The 25,243-nt window shown below is 43.5% G+C and overlaps 1 protein-coding gene across 1 annotated transcript in view; it reads right to left on the reverse strand.

Moving 5' to 3' along the window:
• LOC311007057 (pleckstrin homology domain-containing family G member 3) overlaps positions 1-25,243 on the reverse strand; it is a 49,435-nt gene that overhangs the window by 11,904 nt on the left and 12,288 nt on the right. Inside the window, exons 3-14 of the mRNA XM_084000141.1 lie at positions 11,754-12,121; positions 9,029-9,129; positions 6,737-6,806; positions 6,611-6,657; positions 4,081-4,231; positions 3,863-3,994; positions 2,438-2,620; positions 2,254-2,346; positions 1,659-1,745; positions 1,502-1,535; positions 1,237-1,338; positions 1,062-1,117 (exon numbers count right to left, since the gene is read on the reverse strand). Of these exons, the coding sequence (XP_083856267.1) occupies positions 1,062-1,117; positions 1,237-1,338; positions 1,502-1,535; positions 1,659-1,745; positions 2,254-2,346; positions 2,438-2,620; positions 3,863-3,994; positions 4,081-4,231; positions 6,611-6,657; positions 6,737-6,806; positions 9,029-9,129; positions 11,754-12,121 (1,424 nt within the window). The remainder of the gene's footprint in view (positions 1-1,061; positions 1,118-1,236; positions 1,339-1,501; positions 1,536-1,658; positions 1,746-2,253; positions 2,347-2,437; positions 2,621-3,862; positions 3,995-4,080; positions 4,232-6,610; positions 6,658-6,736; positions 6,807-9,028; positions 9,130-11,753; positions 12,122-25,243) is intronic.

Below are 25,243 nucleotides of genomic sequence, written 5' to 3' on the forward strand. Positions count from 1 at the left end.
TCGGCTATGCACAGATACTATATACACATAGACGCCGCATTCGAGTTTGTCAGCGTACGTCAACACGGCGGCCATCTTGGTCCGGGGTTTCTGACCATAGACATACAGTATAAACGTCAGACCCTGTAGAACACATTTCAGTGTATTTATGCATGTGGGTGTGTGTCTGAGTAGGGAAGTCTATGTTTAATACATTAAAAAACAAAAAGATTTTTTGTTGTTGTATCATAAATATCTGTCTGACATTTATAATAAACCAAACGGCTTGAGAATGGGTTGAATATCCAGTGAGTTGTGGTGATGTTAAAGGGATAGTTCACCCTAGAATGATATTTCGCTCATTATCTACTCACCCTCATGTTGACTAAGGGCTGGAAGAATTTTCAGAGTCCACCGTCCCTTCTCTGAGTTCCGTCCAAATATTGCGTGATTCGCAGTAACCACACTGACGCCGGCGCAAATCACGCGATATTTGGACGAACCAGGAAGAGGAGCTTCGAGAAGCTTCCGCTACAAACAAGCTTAAAATATAGACTTATTTAATTTTTTTCGGGACAATTACGCAATTTGGGGCTTCAGCACAAGACGGACATTACATACGAGCAGCATGGAGGTATTTGGATGTTTTTTTGTGTGTGTTTTTTTACGAAGAGCTCCGGTGTCCCTTTGCAACCGTTGCATTGAAATGCACTGCTACGCCGAGACCCCCTGTAACTCAGAGAAGGGACGGTGGACTCTGGAAATTCTTCCAGCCCTTAGTCAACATGAGGGTGAGTAGATAATGAGCGAAATATCATTCTAGGGTGAACTATCCCTTTAATGGTTGATAGACGTCTAGTGCAGGAAGTAGACACGGCTTCCCCCTCACCAAGATGGCCGCCACGTTGACGCATCGTTCCAATGGACAGCAGCGTCAGAGGAGGCTTCTATGTGTATATTATCTATGTCAGCTGAGCTGTGAATGTGATGTCACAAAGTCACACCTGCAGGAAAACACCTGCTCAACATGGGATGTAAAGGCTGTAAAAGGCCGTGCTGCGTTCAGGGACCGTGGGACAAACCAGAACAGAATGAGACACGTTACCTCTGCTGCTCCTCAGGATCTGCCTGGTCGGCTCTGGAGGAGGAGGAGAGGAGGAGGAGAGGAGGAGGAGAGGAGGAGGAGGAGAGGAGAGTTCAGTGACAGGTCAAAGTGATGAAGATGAAGATGATGGTGCTTCATCATCAGGTGTTTACCTGACTGTCGTCGCCCCTGACGACCGTCTCTCTGGAACTCCTCGGACTGAGACGACAGAGCTTTCTTCAGACGCTCGGGACTGAAGCGATACCGGGGAGGATCTACAGGGGAGAGCACCTTCATCATCATCATCATCATCATCATCATCATCATCATCATCATCATCATCATCATCATCATCATCACCATCATCATCATCATCATCATCATCATCATCATCATCACCATCATCATCATCACAGCTGATGAACAGAGTTTACTCACAGATGGCGTCCATTTCCAAGATGGCCTCTTTAGCCTGAAACAGAAAACCACGTCAGACCTCTGCTCACTGGGGTGTGTGTGTGTGTGTGTGTGTGTGTGTGTGTGTGTGTGTGTGTGTGTGTGTGTGTGTGTGTGTGTGTGTGTGTGTGTGTGTGACCTTCTGTGGGATGATGGCGTGGTGGTTTTCCAGAATGATGCGTTTGATGTGATGAGCCCACAGCTTCTTCTCCTCCACCGTCTTCGCCTGAACAAAGAGTTTAAAAGAGTTTATAATGGACCAGCACTTTTGCACTTTATCTCTCAGAAACTCTTCTGGTCGCCCTTCCCATGGAAGTGTTGTCAAAATGTCAATGTTTTATTTTGTTATAGTCGTTTTGTTATGTCCTTGCTGTCTGCCTTATTATGTCGTTTATAATACTATGTTTCTCTGTCACTGTACTGGTTTTATGTTCTTGGGACTCTGGATGGAAATGAGCATCGCTGCTATAATCCGGCACATTTACATGTTTTTATATGTTCATTGATGTCACTGTCCCACCCAAATAAACACATAAAGTAAAGTTTATAATAGAGAGTTTGTGTTTACATCACTTCCCCCTGGGACACGCCCCTTTCATTCAGACTCAGTGAGCGTAACCGCGGCGACTTCCCAGTACCGTGACGTCACGTGCACACCCTCTGTTCGTACAGATGGTGAAGTTCATCAGCTCACCTGCACGGTGTGCGACTCACCTGCACGGTGTGCGACTCACCTGGACGGTGTGCGGCTGCTTGGGGTGTTTGTAGTGCGTGACGCTGAAGCTCAGGGAGTCTTTGGCGCTTTCGATGAGCATCAGAGTGGAGCACTGAGGACAGAGGACAGAGGTGAGAGGTTAGGGGTCAGGCCTCGGGTCAAAGGTCAGAGGTCAGAGGTCAGTGTCGCGGCCTGTCACTCACAGAGATGTGTGTCTTGTAGACGTAGTGCTCTCCGCGGCGCTTGGTGATGAGCAGCATGCGGTCGAACAGGAAGAGCGTCCTCTCGTTCTTGGCCCGGTGGACCTTGAAGGTTCCTTCTAGGACCAGTTCCCCGTACGTGGTGAGGTCCGGTCCTTTCCAGTTCAGCAGCAGAGACTGGACCTCCTGGTGGGGGGGGATGACATCATCACCTTCACATTCACCTTCATCACCAGCAGGGCCGGCCGCTGGCATAAACCCTCTATGTGGTTGTTTAGGGCCACAGCCGTTAGGTGGGGGGCCACATGATCAGAAAGGTACCGGGGTTCATCAAGTCATTTAAACATCCTGAGGTCTGCACGTGCAGCTATGAGCTTTATATGTCATGTGAAGTCAATATTCAGCTTCTTTTATCTCACATTTGAGACATTTGGTGAAAATAGAACGGCAGAATGACAACATTTGTGCTCAAAAAGCAATCTTACAAAATGTCATTTTAGACTTGTTTTCTACACGTATCTATTACTGTATTCATATCCTATTTCAAGCACCAAAACAGTTCATTCTCATGACTGAAGGAGTGTTTTCACAAGGGATTTGACATTTTTCAAAAAGCAGACCTCAAATTTCCAACATTTGTCCTAAATTATTTCTTTCTACAGTGTTGTAGGACAAACTGGCCTCAGTGTGCTTACAGCGGAGGTTCTAATATTTAGACATAAAACACTTGAGTATTGTTACATCTGCAAGTATCTTAAAAAGATACATTTAAGAAAATATGTAAAAGTGGAGAAAATGTCCTCAAACCTCAGAGGGATAAACACGTCTGTATTCAGTTTTAACCAGTGATTTGGTGTTTGAGCTTAGAGTGCAGGGCCACAAACAAAAACCTTGTTTAGGGGGCCACCAACATCCTAGGGACATCATCATCATCAGTGAGTGAAGCCCATTTAAATCACACTATCAACATGATGGTTGTTGACTGTGACAGCGTGACGGTGCGTTCAGGTGTCGTTACCTGCAGGCGGACGGCCTGACGGTGCGTTCAGGCGTCGTTACCTGCAGGCGGACGGCCTGGCGCTGCGTTCAGGCGTCGTTACCTGCAGGCGGACGGCCTGGCGCTGCGTTCAGGCGTCGTTACCTGCAGGCGGACGGCCTGACGGTGCGTTCAGGCGTCGTTACCTGCAGGCGGACGGCGTGATGGTGCGTTCAGGCGTCGTTACCTGCAGGCGGACGGCCTGGCGGTGCGTTCAGGCGTCGTTACCTGCAGGCGGACGGCCTGGCGCTGCGTTCAGGCGTCGTTACCTGCAGGCGGACGGCCTGGCGGTGCGTTCAGGCGTCGTTACCTGCAGGCGAACGGCCTGGCGGTGCGTTCAGGTGCTATTACCTGCAGGCGGACGGCCTGGCGGTGCGTTCAGGTGCTATTACCTGCAGGCGGACGGCGTGCTCGTGCTTCCTCTTCATGTCGTTGATGTACCACGCGACTCCCGTCATGGTGTAAATCGCCTCCTCCACCACCTCGTATCCTTCCTCCTCGGGGTCAAAGTGCTTCGCAATCTCCTAAACATGACATCATCAGGGGTCAGGGTGAGGTCACACTCACAGGGGGGAGGGGGAGGAGTCAGGTGTGTGTCAGGTGTGTTTACCTGGAGCAGCAGGTGGTACTTGAGGATCCTCTGAACCGGTTTGAGCAGGTACGAGCCGAGAGGCAGCGAGCGCTTCAGCAGCGCCTGGCGCTCACGGAAGAACTTGGCCAGAGATTTATTCCTCATGCACTCAGTCAGAGCCGCCACCGAGCTGGACAGGTGAGACAGGTAGAGACAGAGAGGACAGGTGAGACAGGTGCCATGTTTCCATCCAAACTGATTTGAATTACTGGGAAATGCGCATTAAAAGAAATTTGAATCCTGTGTGTTTCCATCTACGGACTTTGCCCCCCCCCGGACGGACTGACGGTCTGATTTGTGTCTGCTCTGGATAAAGTTATGCAGTAGACCACAACACCAACTAAACCTGGATAAACTTAACAAGGATGTCTACATCTGTTCTAAGTTAAGTCAACAACGTATTTGAGGCAACATGTTGTCAGAGATGTTTAGATGTTAGCCAGTATCACAACAAAGCATAAAGTCCGCTAGCTTAAAGACCCACTCCCGTGAAAATCGTGTTTTTTGAGCTTTTCACGTGTTCCTGTGGCATTTTTCTGATGTTAGAGGACATAGTAGCAGGGAAAGAAGTGTAAAATTGCATTTCTGAGTTTTTCTGCCTTCAAACTGCTGTGAACCAATGGCAGACGCAAACTGGCAGTTTCAGGGAGACTGGAGCTGATGTGTCACAGCTCCAGGGGAGGGCACTAGTGCTACAAGCTCCCGCCCCGCTCTGCATCTGGCTCAGAGGTGAAAGGCTTCACAGCTCGGTGTAGCTGTCAAGGTATAACAGGTGTAGCTCACCTGGTAGAGCAGCTTGCACCATGAGCAAGGACTATGCTCCAGTCTGGGATCACATCCCAGTGTGGAGTTTTACGCTAAACGCGCTGAATCTGTAATTGTACAATGTCCAGCTGTCAGCGAGCGGGGGGTGGGGTGGGAGGAGGTGGCTAGGCGGGTGCAGAGCAGCACAGTCTCCGCCCACCCCCCAGAGGTGCATTGCTAATGAGCTGGTTTTAACATGACCGAAAAGGGTCGCGGGAGGGGGACTTTAATGCTAACGTAGAATGTAAAACTCCATAGACAGGCTAACAGAAGTTAGCCCGTCGCTATCGGCGTTTCGCGACAATCGACAGCCATAGCAGCAGGGTGCGATTTGTGAAAAAAACAGAGGGGGGGATAGTTTGCTGCGCCCACCACCCCCCCCCCACCCCCCCCCCCCCCCCCCCCCCCCCCGGCGCACCGTACCACCGCACCTGACAACGTCTCCCAGGCCGTCATAGGCTGCCGTTCTCATCGTAGCTACTCTGGTCTCCTAGTGGACCGTCTGGCTCCAAGTTTGAGCAAATAAATGAGCAGAGACCCGACCAGGTCCGACCAGTGTTGAAGCCTGGACCCGATGCAGTCGGACCGCGGCTAAAAAAATAAATAAATAAAAGAAGCCCGTAGTTGTGTTCATAGAGACGTGACAGGTGTGGCACGACAAGCTGTGATCAGCTGTGGTCAGTCTACACTACAGTAGGTCATTTCAATTTGCGCATCTGTGTTTTTTCCTTTTTTTAAAACATTTTTATAACATTTATATGCGCATCGAGTGAGTGCGCCAGAGAGAAACAGTGAGTGCACCAGATGATTGCCAACCGGCAAAAACTGAAATGAGACGGTTAAGAGAGGAAAAACACAGAATATACAATAAGAGACTCTGTCCCGAGGAAGGATCGGATGATGGCTCAGGTTTAGTGATGAGGAAACTGTCACTGCAGCTGCACATCTGTCAGCAGCTGCTCCAAACACGTCCTCGAGACTCGCCTTTTTTTCTTTTCTTTTTCTTTTTTTTCTTTTTGAGGATTTACAGTAGCCTAGGCTATGACGGTCTGGGAGACGCTGTGCGCTACTGTAGGGGGGATGAGAAGGCTCACGGTTCAAATGATGTAGACTTGATCTAAAGTAGGCTCTGTCTGACCAGAGGGGGGGACAACCCGTATCCCCACCGGGGATAATAATAAATGACCAGAGGGGGGGACATCGAAAACAGAGGGGGGGAAAATCCCCACCTTCCCCCCCGGCAAATCGCACCCTGCATAGCAGTAAAGCTAAGTGAAGTTTTGGTGACTTCTAGATGATATTTAATCTTTCTGTCTCTCCTGTGAAATGTCTCTACGGTGACAGCTGTTGCCATAGCAACTGTCACCGAACGTTGACTGTTTGTCCCAGTGAGTGGAGGGGGCGGGGCTTAGCCAGAGGTCAATTAGACATGTAGCGGAAACTCTGATGTTGTCTAGTGAGTGAACTGCAACACGGGAGCAGATGGGGTGAAAGTGGCTACGTCACTTAATTCGCATACAGTTGTTTCCATCCCATTCCAATCAACCAACACCGGCCATAGCAGTGTATTTCAGTTTGTGTGAATCAGGGGATTTTAATTTGAATCACAGCGTTTCCATCATCATTTTCTGATGCGATACATCTAGATGATCTAAACAGCTGATGGAAACGCACCTAGAGAGGACAGGTAGAGACAGGTACTTACTTTGGGTAGTTGGTGCAGTACTGTGTGTAGATCTCAAAGTACTCGCTCTGAAACGTCACAAACAGGAAGTCAGAGTGAGTTCAGGGTGATGACATCACTGATATTATGGGATGTGGACTCTCTCACCTTCAGGACGAAGCAGCGGGCGACGGCCACGGGGTCGTTGTCACACAGGTCCAGAGCCTGGAGCAGCTCGCTGTGGACGGGACACACGTTACCACGGCAACAACGGACGGGACACACGTTACCACGGCGACAACGACATGAGCTCAGCTACAAACAGCAACCGGGTCACACGGCAACCAAACCAAACTAAACCAAACCAAACAACTTACAGTTCTTCATGGTGAATCTGTAACGATGGTAATCTACCGTATCTGAAGCTTAAAGGGACAGTTCAACATTTAGTCAGATTGGCCCATTGCCATAATCCCTATAGTCATAGCAGTAGGTTCGTTACCTTTAATTGTCAGTGCAAGCTGTTTTTAGAACGGCGGAGCAGAGCTGTGAGCTGCTTAGAGCTACGCTACGGAGGCTCATTATGGGATTTCTTGGTTTCCCTCATCAAACTGAAAAACTGTCCCTGAAGGCAACGTGCATCAGCGGTTTTGCATGAATTTCCCTCTACAACAACTCTGTGTGGTAACGTTGTGTTATTATCTCATAGCGTGGTGAATGTGCAGCTCACAACTTGTCCACCAGAGCGTTGTGGAGTTGTTGGATTGTGTATTTGATGAGTTTGATGAGGGAAACCAAGAAATCCCATAATGAGCCTCCGTAGCGTAGCTCTGAGCAGCTCACGGCTCTGCTCCGCCGTTCTAAAAACAGCTTGCACCGACAATTAAAGGTAACGAACCTACTGCTATGACTATAGGGATTATGGTGATGGGCCAATTTGACTAAATGTTGAACTATCCCTTTAAACTGTTCTGACTGTTCATCAGCAACAACAGAACCAGTGGAGGAGTTACTGTAGTTTAAATGTCATTGTAGTGACGTCATCTGTCCAGCAGGTGGAGCTGTGCACCACACACACACACACACACACACACACACACACACACACACACACACACACACACACACACACACACACACACACACACACACACACACACACACAGTCCACTCCACCTCACACAGAGCAGCCGGGAGGAGCCGATCAGTAAAACAAACTCACCCTCTGACATGAAGCAGTGAGAGCTACAGGAAACGACGACAACAATGACAACAACAACGACAACAACATGAGTCAGGGTCACCATGGTTACGGAGGTGGTTGATGACGGAGCTGCTGTCGAGGCCGAGCTGATCAGACTGAATCCATCGATCAATAGGATCTACTGAAGCCTCATCTGAGCTGAACGCTGCAAAAACTCTACATCTTACCAAGAATATTTGTCTTATTTCTAGTCAAAACTAATCTCATTCTACTTAAAATAAGACTCATCACATTAAAAGTAGCTTGTTTTTATACAATTTTTACTTTGAAAAAGAAAAAAATTGTAAAATTTCTCAAAAAATTATAGAAAAAAAAAAAAAGGGGCAAACAATAATACAAAAAGCGGTACAATATCTTGAAAAAAATTAATAAAAAGGAAAATTGAGAAGAAACTTGTGAAATTTCTCAAAATAATTCTAGGAAAAGTGGTAAAGATTTCTAAAAAGCCTAAAAATTTAGAAAAATCTGATAGTGGAGCAAGTTTTTCTTTCTTATTACAAACACAGAAAACTTTGCTTTCACTGGCAGATTTTTCTACTTATTTCAAGTGAAAATTAGTTTGAAACAAGTGAAAATGATCTAAAAACAAGTTAATTTTTATGTGATGAGTCTTATTTTAAGTGGAAAGAGATTAGTTTTGACTAGAAATGAGACATTTTATACCTCGGGAAACATATAGTTCAGATCAAAGCTACATGTTACGGATACTTTTACTGATTGCTAAGAAAATGAAAACTGTTAACTGGAAAGATCCAGAACCACCGACCGTAACTCAGCGGGTACAGAGACTGAAAAGGGTCGACGCTACACAACGGAGCAAACGACTGCAAGTCTACAACTAGAAATGGACAAAGGTGGAACTGCATTACTCTCTATCTGGAGGATTAATGAAGGAACATTATTATAAGACTGTCGTGTTTCTCTAGGATTGATATTGTACTGCTGTTACTCCCTTTGGTGCAAATATCTATTCTCTGTGCGATTTCGCTTAATGGTATTTCTACTGCATTTTATCTACTTGTATTTCAATTCATATGGTCCTATGTCAGTGAATGTTTTGTTTTGTTTTGTGGAAAAATAAGAAGTTCAAAATAAAAAAGAAATGAGACATTTTGACAAGAAATAAGACAAATATTCTTGGTAAGATTTAGAGTTTTTGCAGCTGAACCTCTGATGTCACTGATTGACGACCTCACCTGTTGAACTCGTAGATGTCCTCGATGTTCCCAAACAGAGCACAGACCTGCTCCGGCCGGATGGACAGCTCTGATTGGTCGATGATGTGAGCCAGGTAGTCCTGATGGGGGAGGGGGCAGAGGGGGGGATAGATCAATAACCTCATTGATCAGAGAGTGGAGGAGAGTCATGTGACCTGAGTTCATCTGTGACATCATCACTGTTACATAAGCAGCTGATCCACCGCGTCTTAGCACGCTAATTATAACACACACACACACACATAGACACACTCACACCTAATTAAATAATTAGATCATTAATGAGTGGCATCGAGTCTAGGGATGTCACCATTACTTGTTTTCACTATTAATCGTGGTATTAAACACCATAATTAATTGATCGTAAAGATTCCTAAATACCGTTACTTTCCCAAAGATTTGATGTTGGAACCGTATCGGCAGATGTGCGCAAAAATAAAGGTAAATGCTCAGATGCTGGTCCATTTGACTAATGTAACGTGGAATTGGTAGGAATTTAAAGGGATATTCCTGCGTAAGTTTAACCCATGGTCCAACGCACCGTAACACCGAGTTAGACCCCCCCCCCTCGAGAGATGAAGTCTGCTAACCGCTAGCTTCTCTAGCTGTAGCAACTTTAGCAATGACCGCACCATAACAAACAGCGCAGTATACGGATCCACTAGCCACCGATCAAAAAGCCACTTACAGCCACAAATAATGCTCAGAACAGCACCAAACGTCATCAACAGTACAAACAGGGTCATCAAACATCTGTTAGCTTAGCCTGGTTTCTATTGAAAAGAGACGAAAACAACTCACCCACTCTGCTCCAGTTATACGCTATGCAGCAACTTTCCATGTCCAGCATAGAGTCCAGGCACTGACAACACACGTCCGAGGCCGACTGGCAGCACAAACATCTGGTTTCAGCACAAACATCTGGTTTCAGCACAAACATCTGGTTTCAGTGGCCACCGACAGGCAGTGACCACCACACTGACCACTTGATCCCCCCAGATCCTATCTGTGATGTCTGCTTGTTGTAGCCATGGTTACAGGTAGTCAGCTGTTGTAGCCATGGTTACAGGTAGTCAGCTGTTGTAGCCATGGTTACAGGTAGTCAGCTGTTGTAGCCATGGTTACAGGTGTCAGCTGGCGTGGAGGTGATTACCGAGTGAAGTAGAGTCCCGCAGCTCAAGGATGAATGTGTGTGTATTACTCCATATAATGCAGCCAAAGTTCCTATGTATCTTCATCAGTTTATAAAAGTTATTATCGAGTGTTCACAGGGAAATGAACGGAGAGAATCACGTAAACAAGCGCGAGATTAGACGCAACGTCACACGCGCGACCGACGCCGTTCGTTGCAGGAAGAGACTGTCTGTAATTTAGTGAAGAAGACATCACAGACACGGCTGAGTTTATGGAGTTTGAGAACAACAACGACTGGTTTCATTTCGATGGGCGCTGCTATCAGTTTGAGACCGAGTTTACTGAAGACGAGCTGAAGGAAATGGAGGAGTAAAGTGAAAGAGGGGCAGCTGCGGTGGAGACTATGTGCTGGAAATGGAGGCTAAAAGTGACAGAGGGAGAGAGCTGGTGGAGTCTAAATGCTGGACCTGGGGGAATCAAGTGGTCAGTGTGGTGGTCACTGCCTGTCAGTGGCCGCTGAAACCAGATGTTTGTGCTGAAACCAGATGTTTGTGATGAAACCAGATGTTTGTGCTGAAACCAGATGTTTGTGCTGAAACCAGATGTTTGTGCTGTTGGTGGCCGCTGAAACCAGATGTTTGTGCTGAAACCAGATGTTTGTGCTGCCAGTCGGCCTCGGACGTGTGTTGTCAGTGCCTGGACTCTGTGCTGGACACGGAAAGTTGCTGCATAGCGTATAACTGGAGGAGAGTGGGTGAGTTGTTTTTGTCTCTTTTCAATAGAAACCAGGCTAAGCTAACAGATGTTTGATGCCTCGTATTCTGGGATGGGACCCTGTTTGTACTGTTGATGACGTTTGGTGCTGTTCTGAGCATTATTTGTGGCTATAAGTGGCTTTTTGATCGGTGGATAGTGGATCAATAGACTGCGCTGTTTGTTATGGTGCGGTCATTGCTAAAGTTGCTACAGCTAGAGAAGCTAGCGGTTAGCAGACTTCATCTCTCGAGGGGGGGGTCTAACTCGGTGTTACGGTGCGTTGGACCATGGGTTAAACTTACGCCGGAATATCCCTTTAAATGTTAGCATGTCATTTTTAATTAAAACGACTGAAGGGAAAGATCTCCGCACACTTGGATCTATGCAATTTTTGATACCTCCAGCACCTTGGCAGAGAGCCAGCCGGGTGAAGCGGCAGCTCCCTTTTTGCATAATTAAAACGACTAAAATAAACGTAAACATTTGGTATAAATGACAATTCATGACCTGAATATTTCAAACATTTCCCCTGGGGGGTTAATAACTCGTCATATATTAATAGATACTTGAAATATTTTGTGTAAACAATGAGTAATGTAATTATATTTTGACTATATTTGATTTTACACATTCATAGTGTTGTGAAATTAATTAGTGCAGAATAATCGTGATGATCGTGACACTGTGATTATTTCTCTGATAATAATCGCACCAAGACAATGTATAATCGTGACATTCCTAATCGAGACTTTTACTTTGAAGGGCTGCTGTACTTTACTTTGAAGGGCTGCTGTACTTCCTGTCTCTACCTCACCTCTACGATCATGCGCAGGTCTCTGACGTACATCCTCTCCGTCTCAATGATCTCCATGACGACGCGGTCCAGGTAAGTCAGCTGGGGGTTGGGCGCCATGTTGCCGGTCCGGACCGTGTGGCGACGGAGCGGCGCCTTGATGCTGTTGTTGTTGTTGTTGTGGCTCCGCCCCCTCACGGGGCTCAGGTTCAGGTCCACGCTGGGGGGGGCGGGGCCAGGCGGGGGGGCGGGGCTGTCGTCTCTAGAGGACCCGGACCCTGAGGACAGCGTGGAGATCAGGCTCAGCGGGCGGCGGTCGGGGTCGGACGGCGTGGCCGACGGAGCGCGGTCATTGCTGCTGATGGAGGCGGAGGAGAGGCGGGGCGACTCTGAGGGGGGGAGAAGATGTCATCAACACACAGCTCTCAGCAGACCCTTTCACAATAGGACGGATCGGCTTGTCTTTTACAACTACTTCCTGGTAGAAAACCAGCATGAGAACAATAGTGACGGACGAGAGTTTCACTATATTTATCTAATTTTTCATGTCACTATATCGCCGTTTAGACTAATCTGATGTTTGTAAAGTCTATAAAACCAATGATTGGACAAACATTACTATTTATGTGTGCACATTTTTGTAATTAGTAATGGTTATCATAGATTAGCCGGGCTAACGGTTAGCTACCTGTTTAACTTTAATAACTCAGTGACTCAATAAACGCTCCATGAAAAAATATTTTCTCCAGCGGATATCTGAGTTCCAACATGACTGAGCTAACTGGAGTAGTTTCATGTCGTGTCCCACAACGGGAGGGTTTTAACAGCTGACGTCCTGCTGGTAGCTTAGCTACCGCCGTTAGCTTAGCTGCTGCCGTTAGCTTAGCTACCACCGTTAGCTTAGCTACCGCCGTTAGCTTAGCTGCTGCTGTTAGCTTAGCTACCGCCTTTAGCTTAGCTACCGTTAGCTGTCCCTGTCAGCTGAGCCACTGATGCTTTCTAGACACTGTGATTCCCCCAAACTGAATAAATACAACACATAGCAGAACAAAACACACACACAGAAATAGTAATGTTTCTTCAATCATTTCAGATTTGTCTAAACGGTGATAGGGCGTGAAAAATATGATATATAGCTAAACTCTCGTTCGTTACTACTGATCTCATTCACATTACAGCTGGTTTTCTACCAGGAAGTAGAATGTAAACAACTAAAGGAGATTCGGTCTATACTGCCACATGCATCAAACTGGTCATAAACGGAGAAACACACACCGCCCATTTGTAGGAACTGTCTCTTTAAGACGAGCAGATAGCATGTGTGATGTCACACACAAGGTAACTCCGCCCACCGTGACCAGTTGTTTTTTGTTTTTTTCAATTTTTATGAATGCAGCTTAGGTTTCAGTTACTTGCCTGTGATTGGCCCGACCACATGCCACTCAAAAACAGTGAGCCAATCAGAGGAGAAGTTCTCATTCTCTCTTCTGATTGGCCAAATGACCTGTGGCTGCTAGAGCTCCAGAAAGAGGCAACAGAAAGGGGCAGTAGAAACCATATGAAGCAGATCACAGCTACTCAAACCCAATGATACATCTTGTTAGAGAAATAAACCCAGAGAAAAGTGCACAGCAGACGTACCAACATCTGCTTTACACTGGAGATGAGATCTACAGGAAGTGATGTCACAGCTACAGTCCCGGGGAGGCGGAGCTTCACCAACAAACTGGACTTTCAAAATAAAATCAATTGATACATTTAATTAAGCTAACGACACCTGAATCACAGGTCTCTTCTCTCATTGGTCGGTTTGATGTGATTACATGAAGCAGGTCGATCAATAAGTTCTGATCCGATCGTTGATTGATTGATTGATTGATTGATTGATTGATTGATTGATTGATTGATTGATTGATTGATTGTGATCAGATTTAGTTGTTTCCACACCTCGGCCATGTTGAACAGACGATGAGAAACTCCTTCATATCTGCAGCTAGCGTGCTAAGGGTTAGCCTCTAGCATATCTGCAGCTAGCGTGCTAACAGTTAGCCTCTAGCATATCTGCAGCTAGCGTGCTAACAGTTAGCCTCTAGCATATCTGCAGCTAGTGTGCTAACAGTTAGCCTCTAGCATATCTGCAGCTAGCGTGCTAACAGTTAGCCTCTAGCATATCTGCAGCTAGCGTGCTAACAGTTAGCCTCTAGCTTTCAGAAACTGTTTTCACTCTGTTTGTTTTAAACAGTGGGTTCAGTTTCTCGTCTGCGCTGCTCAACATGGCGGCTGCGTGGCGGCTGTGTGGCGGCTGCGTGGCGGCTGCGTGGCGCCGGCGGCGGAGCGACGTACCGGCTAACCCGTAATCCAGGGATTTAGCTAAGTTTCTGAACAGCAGAGACAAAGACAGTCCACCTGAGACAGAAGACACAACGACAGACACTCAACACGGGGAACAACAGGTCGGCTACACCTGGAACACACCGTTAGCACAGCTAGCAGCTAACAGCTAGCAGCTAACAGCTAGCGGCTAGAAATGTTTCAAGAAATTTTACCACTTTTTTCCAAAAATTCCTGCCTTATTTGAACGTACATTGAGCTTCTAATTGGCCAATGAGACACCGTTATGTTGCTGTGTCACTGTTGCTACCAGAATGTGGATCTCTTGACCAATAGAAAGCTCTGTCAGCGTTGCTATGATACGCCTCCCACGCCACAGAGACACAAAACACTGCGCAGACAACTTAGTCCAGTGGCAAAAAAGATAGAAAACAATCGCAGAAATTTAGAAAAGAACGGGAACAGGAACATGAGAGAGATAATTAATACAAAGACAACTGCTCATCGGCCAATGAAATGTCTCCGTCAGTCACCAAGGAAACAGTGAGGTTAAACGACCAGGATGAATAATTATATGGATCGTATTAAACCCAGATGTGGTCGATCGATAGGGAGCGGAGTCGGGATACCAACTGCTAAATGTTCCATCAGACCTTCACACTGCAAAAACTCTAAATCTTTCCAAAATGTCTCATTTCTAGTCAAAACTAATCTCTTTCCACTTAAAATAAGACTCATCACCTAAAAATTAACTTGTTTTTAGATCATTTTCACTTGTTTCAAGCTAATTTTCACTTGAAATAAGTAGAAAAATCTGCCAGTGAAAGCAAGTTTTTTGTGTTTGTAATAAGAAAGAAAAACTTGCTCCACTATCAGATTTTTCTACTTATTCCAAGTGAAAATCTGCTTGAAAGAAGTAAAAAGTGTCTAAAAACAAGCTGCTTCCTTTTAATGTGATGAGTCTTATTTTAAGTAGAATGAGATTTGTTTTGACTAGAAATAATACAAATATTCTTGGTAAGATTTTGAGTTTTTGCAGTGCATCCTGACACAGGAGGAGGAAGTCCTCTGACCTTTCACAATAAAACAACTGGACTAGTCCCATGCAGCTTGACTGAAAGCCTCTGATACATCAAGACTCCTGATAGTTAGTGCAGTTCTCATTAGATCATCATCACCTGTACATCCTCTCAGTCACTTCACACTCATACATACTTTTAGTTTTATATTCTGTTATGAATACACTGCAAAAACTCAAATATCTTAGCAAGAACATTTGTCTTATTTCTAGTCAAAACTAATCTCATTCTACTTAAAATCAGACTCATCACATTAAAAGCAACTTTTTACTTCTTTCAAGCAGATTTTCACTTGAAATAAGTAGAAAAATCTGATAGTGGAGCAAGTTTTTCTTTCTTATTACAAACACAAAAAACTTGCTTTCACTGGCAGATTTTTCTACTTATTTCAAGTGAAAATGAGTTTGAAACAAGTGAAAATGATCTAAAAACAAGTTAATTTTTAGGTGATGCGTCTTATTTTAAGTGGAAAGAGATTAGTTTTGACTAGAAATGAGACAAATATTCTTGGAAAATGAACTGTTTTTGAATCTCTGAGTATTTATCAGGGAGGTGTTTTTATTCTAAGCCCATAAAAGGTTTTAAACAGGTTTTCTCCCTTTCATTTCTGTTTCGGTGATTGTTACGGTGCAAATAAATAAAAGAAACAAAAGAAACTTATTGTTTTAACTGTGAGCTCTTATTCTGAAAAGGAAATACTTCCTCTGACCAACACACACACACACACACACATACTGGGTTGGGCTGTTGTAAAGCATCTGGAGAAACATCCAGGAAACAGGAGGAGGAGTGTTTGCATTCAAACTGTGGAGGCTGGACACACACACACACACACACACACACACACACACACACACACACACACACACACACACACACACACACACACACACACACACACACACACAGCTGTCCGTTAGCTGGTTGGCTTCCTGCCAGTTCACTGACCGCAGCAGGAAGTGGTTTACGACCAGTCACAGCTCAGCCTCGTTGTTTACCTTCAAACGCAGCGGCAGCAGCGACCTTTGACCTTTGACCTTCGACCCCGCCGGCCGTTACACACCCATAGATATATATACGTATCTATGGTTACACACCGAGCAGCGACATCATCGTTAACACACGTTCAGACACAAGAGGAGAAGAGGAGAGGAAGAGGAGGAAGAAGGAGAAGAAGCAGCTGAATCTCTTCTCACCAAACAGTCGTTGAAGCCGGCGCTCCTCCCTGACGCTCCTCCAGGAGATCTTCACCTCCTCCTCGGAGCACCACCACCTCACCACCGCTGCACCTCCTCCTGCACCTCCTCCTCCTCCTCCTCCTCCTCTCCACCTGATCCTCTGATGTCCCATCGCTCCACAAGGAGCTTCTTCACTCACTCAAACTTCCCAACAAACTGAAAAACTCCTCTCAGTTTTCCTTTTTCCTGCAGCTGCAAAGACGCCTGAACGCCTCACGGGTTTAAACTACACACACACACACACACCTTAACACACACACACGTTAACACACACAGACACACACGTTAACACACACAGATGTTAACAGACACACACATGAGCTCAGACTGATGAGGAGCAGAACGCAGCAGAGATTCAAACAGAGGAGGAGGAGCTGAGGAGGAGGAGTCAAAGGGGGAGGACTCTTATTGTGAAGGGCAAAAAACAGGAAGTCCTCCTTCACAATAAAACAGGAAGAGGCCGACACACACACACACACAGCTGGAGGAGGAGACAGGAGGAGGAGGAAGAGAGAGAGGAGGAGGAGGAAGAGTCAAGGGAGGACTCTTATTGTGAAAGGCAGCTTCTGTTGTTGCAACAGGAAGTCCTCCTTCACAATAAAACAGGAAGAGGCCGACCCACGCACACAGCTGGAGGAGGAGAAAGGAGGAGGAGGAGGAGAGAGAGAGAAGAGGAGGAGGAGAGACAAACACATCAAGGGTTTCAGAGCAGCACTCAGGAAAACGTCTCTCCTCTGTCAGAGCGTCTCAGGGGGCGGGGCCTGTATGGGGGGGGGTGGTTGAAAGGACGACTGTTCTGACACAACAGAGCTTTGACTCTCATCAGTATTCAAGCTGCTGGACTCAGGACCAGGACCAGAACTGGGGCTGTATTCAAAACCACATACTATACTGCTAGTACGTATAGTACTGATTTGGCCAAAATGTAGTATACTGTAGTATGTAAACAAAAGCTAAATCTGTGAAAAATTCCCGGATGTCGTATTGATTCGCGAAATATCTGACGTCTGCGTCTACCAAAGACGGTTTAGAGTAGTGAAGTATCTTTGTACCGTAACTATGTTATATAGTTTAATAAAATCAAACTTACTGCAGACTGATGTGTTGATTGTAAAACATGTATTTGTTGATGTAAATGTGGTGGTTTGTGTCCGTAGGCTCCAGAGCCCCGAGGCAGCGCTGCTCTTCTGTCCAATACACACAGGAAGCTTCACTTTACATTCACACTAACTAATGCTACTGATACAGCTGTTAGATTTATATCACTGAGACCAACGTTTATCTCCTAGAAATACTTTAACCAGCCGGTGGTAAACCTCTAAAAACCTGTGGGTAAGTTAATTAGTGATGGTTTTCTCCCCCGGGATGAGGACGGAGGTTGGCCGGCCGAGCAGCTCTGCAGACCGGCTGCTGCCTCTGTGATGTCCCGGTCGCTGCAGAGCTTCACTTCTCTGAAAAACATCGGAGCAAACTTCTAAACAGCCGTCGTTTGGATAAACTGGCCGTAGATTTGGGATCTAAACAGTTACTTTCTCACATGAAAACATATTAAAACTTAATAAAGTTACATAATAACAGCGCTAGAGCGGGAAATAAAACAGCTTTTAGCCTGTTTTACAGCTACTGCTACCGGTTGCTGTGAAACGGCTGTGAAACGGCTGTGAAACGGCTGTGAAACAGGCTGTCGGTAAAGTGTGCTAAGTGCCTCTAGATCTACCTGGACTCTCTCTACTTATCTGGCCTGTCTAGCTTCTACCTGGTCTTTTTACTAAACTTAACCAACTCCTTTCTTCATTGTCTAAACCCAACCAACGGCACAATTACACTTCTCTCAAACTCAAAATGTAAACTTGGAATATAAATTTAAAAACTAAATTTTTCGGAATGTGAACCCAGCGGGGATCGAACTCAGATTCACCACACCGCAGGCGAAAATGCAAACCGCTACGTACGCCATGGCGTCTGATTATATTAAGTACTTCAGTTGTGTATATTTTAGTTTACTGCAGTACTGTTGTGAGGTGACGTTACCGGCCAAATCAAACAACCAATCGGAGGAGAGCTCATCTAGCCAATCAGAGGCGGGGAAGGCGGGACTTTCCCGGATTCATCCTACGAAAAAATATGCGGTTTCAAAAACAGCCTGGGTGTTCCAGTTGAAAATCCGACTTCAGAGTCCATCAACCTCATGTCATCATGATGACATGATGACATGATGATGTCATGATGTCATCATGTCATCATGTCATCATGATGACATGATGACATGATGATGTCATGATGACATGATGATGACATGATGATGTCATGATGTCATCATGTCATCATGATGACATCATGATGACATGATGACATCATGACATCATCATGTCATCATGTCATCATGATGACATGATGTCATCATCATGTCATCATGACATCATCATGTCATCATGTCATCATGATGTCATCATGACATCATCATGTCATCATGTCATCATCATGTCATCATGTCATCATCATGTCATCATCATGTCATCATGTCATCATCATGTCATCATGTCATCATCATGTCATCATCATGTCATCATCATGTCATCATCATGATGACATGATGATGACATCATGATGTCATCATCATGTCATCATGACATCATCATGTCATCATGTCATCATGATGTCATCATGACATCATCATGTCATCATGTCATCATGACATCATCATGTCATCATGTCATCATCATGTCATCATGACATCATCATGTCATCATCATGTCATCATGACATCATCATGTCATCATGACATCATCATGTCATCATGTCATCATCATGTCATCATCATGTCATCATGTCATCATCATGTCATCATCATGTCATCATGACATCATCATGTCATCATGTCATCATCATGTCATCATGTCATCATGACATCATCATGTCATCATCATGTCATCATGACATCATCATGTCATCATCATGTCATCATGACATCATCATGTCATCATGACATCATCATGTCATCATCATGTCATCATGTCATCATCATGTCATCATGACATCATCATGTCATCATCATGTCATCATCATGTCATGATGACATGATGATGACATGATGATGACATCATGATGTCATCATCATGTCATCATGACATCATGTCATCATGACATCATGACATCATCATGTCATCATCATGTCATCATGACATCATCATGTCATCATGTCATCATGACATCATGTCATCATGACATCATGACATCATCATGTCATCATGACATCATCATGTCATCATGTCATCATCATGTCATCATGTCATCATCATGTCATCATGTCATCATCATGTCATCATGTCATCATCATGTCATCATGACATCATGACATCATCATGTCATCATCATGTCATCATGACATCATCATGTCATCATGACATCATCATGTCATCATCATGTCATCATGACATCATCATGTCATCATGACATCATCATGTCATCATCATGTCATCATGACATCATGACATCATCATGTCATCATCATGTCATCATGACATCATCATGTCATCATCATGTCATCATGTCATCATCATGTCATCATGTCATCATCATGTCATCATCATGTCATCATGACATCATGACATCATCATGTCATCATGACATCATCATGTCATCATGTCATCATCATGTCATCATGTCATCATCATGTCATCATGTCATCATCATGTCATCATGACATCATGACATCATCATGTCATCATGACATCATCATGTCATCATGACATCATCATGTCATCATCATGTCATCATGACATCATCATGTCATCATGACATCATCATGTCATCATCATGTCATCATGACATCATGACATCATCATGTCATCATCATGTCATCATGACATCATGACATCATCATGTCATCATCATGTCATCATGACATCATCATGTCATCATCATGTCATCATGTCATCATCATGTCATCATGACATCATCATGTCATCATCATGTCATCATGACATCATGACATCATCATGTCATCATCATGTCATCATGACATCATCATGTCATCATGACATCATCATGTCATCATGACATCATCATGTCATCATGTCATCATGACATCATCATGTCATCATCATGTCATCATGACATCATCATGTCATCATGTCATCATGACATCATCATGTCATCATCATGTCATCATGACATCATGATGTCATGATGACATGATGATGACATGATGACATGATGATGACATGATGATGACATGATGACATGATGATGACATGATGACATGATGATGACATGATGATGTCATGATGACATGATGATGTCATGATGACATGATGATGACATGATGATGTCATGATGACATGATGATGTCATGATGACATGATGATGACATGATGATGACATGATGACATGATGATGACATGATGACATGATGATGACATGATGATGACATGATGACATGATGACATGATGATGTCATGATGACATGATGATGTCATGATGACATGATGATGACATGATGACATGATGATGACATGATGACATGATGATGACATGATGACATGATGATGTCATGATGACATGATGATGACATGATGACATGATGATGACATGATGACATGATGATGACATGATGACATGATGATGACATGATGACATGATGATGACATGATGACATGATGATGACATGATGACATGATGATGTCATGATGACATGATGATGTCATGATGATGTCATGATGACATGATGATGTCATGATGACATGATGATGACATGATGATGACATGATGACATGATGATGACATGATGACATGATGATGTCATGATGACATGATGATGTCATGATGACATGATGATGACATGATGATGACATGATGACATGATGATGACATGATGATGTCATGATGACATGATGATGTCATGATGACATGATGATGTCATGATGACATGATGATGTCATGATGACATGATGATGACATGATGATGACATCATGACATCATCATGTCATCATGACATCATCATGTCATCATCATGTCATCATGTCATCATGACATCATCATGTCATCATCATGTCATCATGTCATCATGACATCATCATGTCATCATGTCATCATCATGTCATCATGTCATCATCATGTCATCATGTCATCATCATGTCATCATGTCATCATGTCATCATGTCATCATGACATCATCATGTCATCATGACATCATCATGTCATCATGACATCATCATGTCATCATGTCATCATGTCATCATGTCATCATCATGTCATCATGTCATCATCATGTCATCATGTCATCATCATGTCATCATGTCATCATGTCATCATCATGTCATCATGTCATCATCATGTCATCATGTCATCATCATGTCATCATGTCATCATCATGTCATCATGACATCATCATGTCATCATCATGTCATCATGTCATCATCATGTCATCATGACATCATCATGTCATCATGACATCATCATGTCATCATCATGTCATCATGACATCATCATGTCATCATCATGTCATCATGTCATCATGTCATCATGTCATCATCATGTCATCATGTCATCATCATGTCATCATGATGTCATGATGACATGATGATGACATGATGACATGATGATGACATGATGACATGATGATGACATGATGATGTCATGATGACATGATGATGTCATGATGACATGATGATGACATGATGATGTCATGATGACATGATGATGTCATGATGACATGATGATGACATGATGACATGATGATGACATGATGACATGATGATGTCATGATGACATGATGATGACATGATGACATGATGATGACATGATGACATGATGATGACATGATGACATGATGATGACATGATGACATGATGATGACATGATGACATGATGATGACATGATGACATGATGATGACATGATGATGTCATGATGACATGATGATGTCATGATGACATGATGATGACATGATGATGTCATGATGACATGATGATGTCATGATGACATGATGATGACATGATGACATGATGATGACATGATGACATGATGATGTCATGATGACATGATGATGACATGATGACATGATGATGACATGATGACATGATGATGACATGATGACATGATGATGACATGATGACATGATGATGACATGATGACATGATGATGTCATGATGACATGATGATGTCATGATGATGTCATGATGACATGATGATGTCATGATGACATGATGATGACATGATGATGACATGATGACATGATGACATGATGACATGATGATGTCATGATGATGTCATGATGACATGATGATGACATGATGACATGATGATGTCATGATGACATGATGATGTCATGATGATGACATGATGACATGATGATGACATGATGACATGATGATGACATGATGACATGATGATGTCATGATGACATGATGATGTCATGATGATGTCATGATGACATGATGATGTCATGATGACATGATGATGACATGATGATGACATGATGACATGATGACATGATGACATGATGACATGATGATGTCATGATGATGACATGATGACATGATGATGTCATGATGACATGATGATGACATGATGATGACATGATGACATGATGACATGATGATGTCATGATGTCATGATGACATGATGACATGATGATGTCATGATGTCATGATGACATGATGACATGATGATGACATGATGACATGATGACATGATGACATGATGATGTCATGATGATGACATGATGACATGATGATGTCATGATGACATGATGATGACATGATGATGACATGATGACATGATGACATGATGATGTCATGATGTCATGATGACATGATGACATGATGATGTCATGATGTCATGATGACATGATGATGTCATGATGACATGATGACATGATGATGACATGATGACATGATGATGTCATGATGACATGATGATGTCATGATGACATGATGATGACATGATGATGACATGATGACATGATGATGACATGATGATGTCATGATGACATGATGATGTCATGATGACATGATGATGTCATGATGACATGATGACATGATGATGTCATGATGACATGATGATGTCATGATGACATGATGATGTCATGATGACATGATGATGTCATGATGACATGATGATGTCATGATGACATGATGACATGATGATGTCATCATGACATCATCATGTCATCATGACATCATCATGTCATCATGACATCATCATGTCATCATGTCATCATGTCATCATGACATCATCATGTCATCATGACATCATCATGTCATCATGACATCATCATGTCATCATGACATCATGTCATCATGTCATCATCATGTCATCATCATGTCATCATGTCATCATCATGTCATCATCATGTCATCATGACATCATCATGTCATCATGACATCATCATGTCATCATGTCATCATCATGTCATCATGTCATCATCATGTCATCATCATGTCATCATGTCATCATCATGTCATCATGTCATCATCATGTCATCATCATGTCATCATGTCATCATCATGTCATCATCATGTCATCATGACATCATCATGTCATCATGACATCATCATGACATCATCATGTCATCATGACATCATCATGTCATCATGTCATCATCATGTCATCATCATGTCATCATGTCATCATCATGTCATCATGACATCATCATGTCATCATGTCATCATCATGTCATCATCATGTCATCATGTCATCATCATGTCATCATGTCATCATCATGTCATCATCATGTCATCATGTCATCATCATGTCATCATGTCATCATCATGTCATCATCATGTCATCATGTCATCATCATGTCATCATGTCATCATGTCATCATGTCATCATCATGTCATCATGTCATCATCATGTCATCATGTCATCATCATGTCATCATGTCATCATCATGTCATCATCATGTCATCATGACATCATCATGTCATCATGTCATCATGTCATCATCATGTCATCATGTCATCATGTCATCATCATGTCATCATGTCATCATGACATCATCATGTCATCATGTCATCATGTCATCATCATGTCATCATGTCATCATGTCATCATCATGTCATCATGTCATCATGTCATCATCATGTCATCATGTCATCATGACATCATCATGTCATCATGTCATCATGTCATCATCATGTCATCATCATGTCATCATGTCATCATCATGTCATCATGACATCATCATGTCATCATGTCATCATGTCATCATCATGTCATCATGTCATCATGTCATCATCATGTCATCATGTCATCATGACATCATCATGTCATCATGTCATCATGTCATCATCATGTCATCATGTCATCATGTCATCATCATGTCATCATGTCATCATGTCATCATCATGTCATCATGTCATCATGACATCATCATGTCATCATGTCATCATGTCATCATCATGTCATCATGTCATCATGTCATCATCATGTCATCATGTCATCATCATGTCATCATGTCATCATCATGTCATCATCATGTCATCATGTCATCATCATGTCATCATGTCATCATGTCATCATGTCATCATCATGTCATCATGTCATCATCATGTCATCATGTCATCATCATGTCATCATGTCATCATCATGTCATCATCATGTCATCATGTCATCATCATGTCATCATGACATCATCATGTCATCATGTCATCATGTCATCATGTCATCATCATGTCATCATGTCATCATCATGTCATCATGACATCATCATGTCATCATGTCATCATCATGTCATCATGTCATCATCATGTCATCATCATGTCATCATGACATCATCATGTCATCATGACATCATCATGTCATCATCATGTCATCATGACATCATCATGTCATCATGACATCATCATGTCATCATCAT

The sequence above is a fragment of the Trachurus trachurus genome (genome assembly GCF_905171665.1).
Source record: "Trachurus trachurus genome assembly, chromosome: 24".
NCBI classification, from domain to species: Eukaryota; Metazoa; Chordata; class Actinopteri; order Carangiformes; family Carangidae; genus Trachurus; species Trachurus trachurus.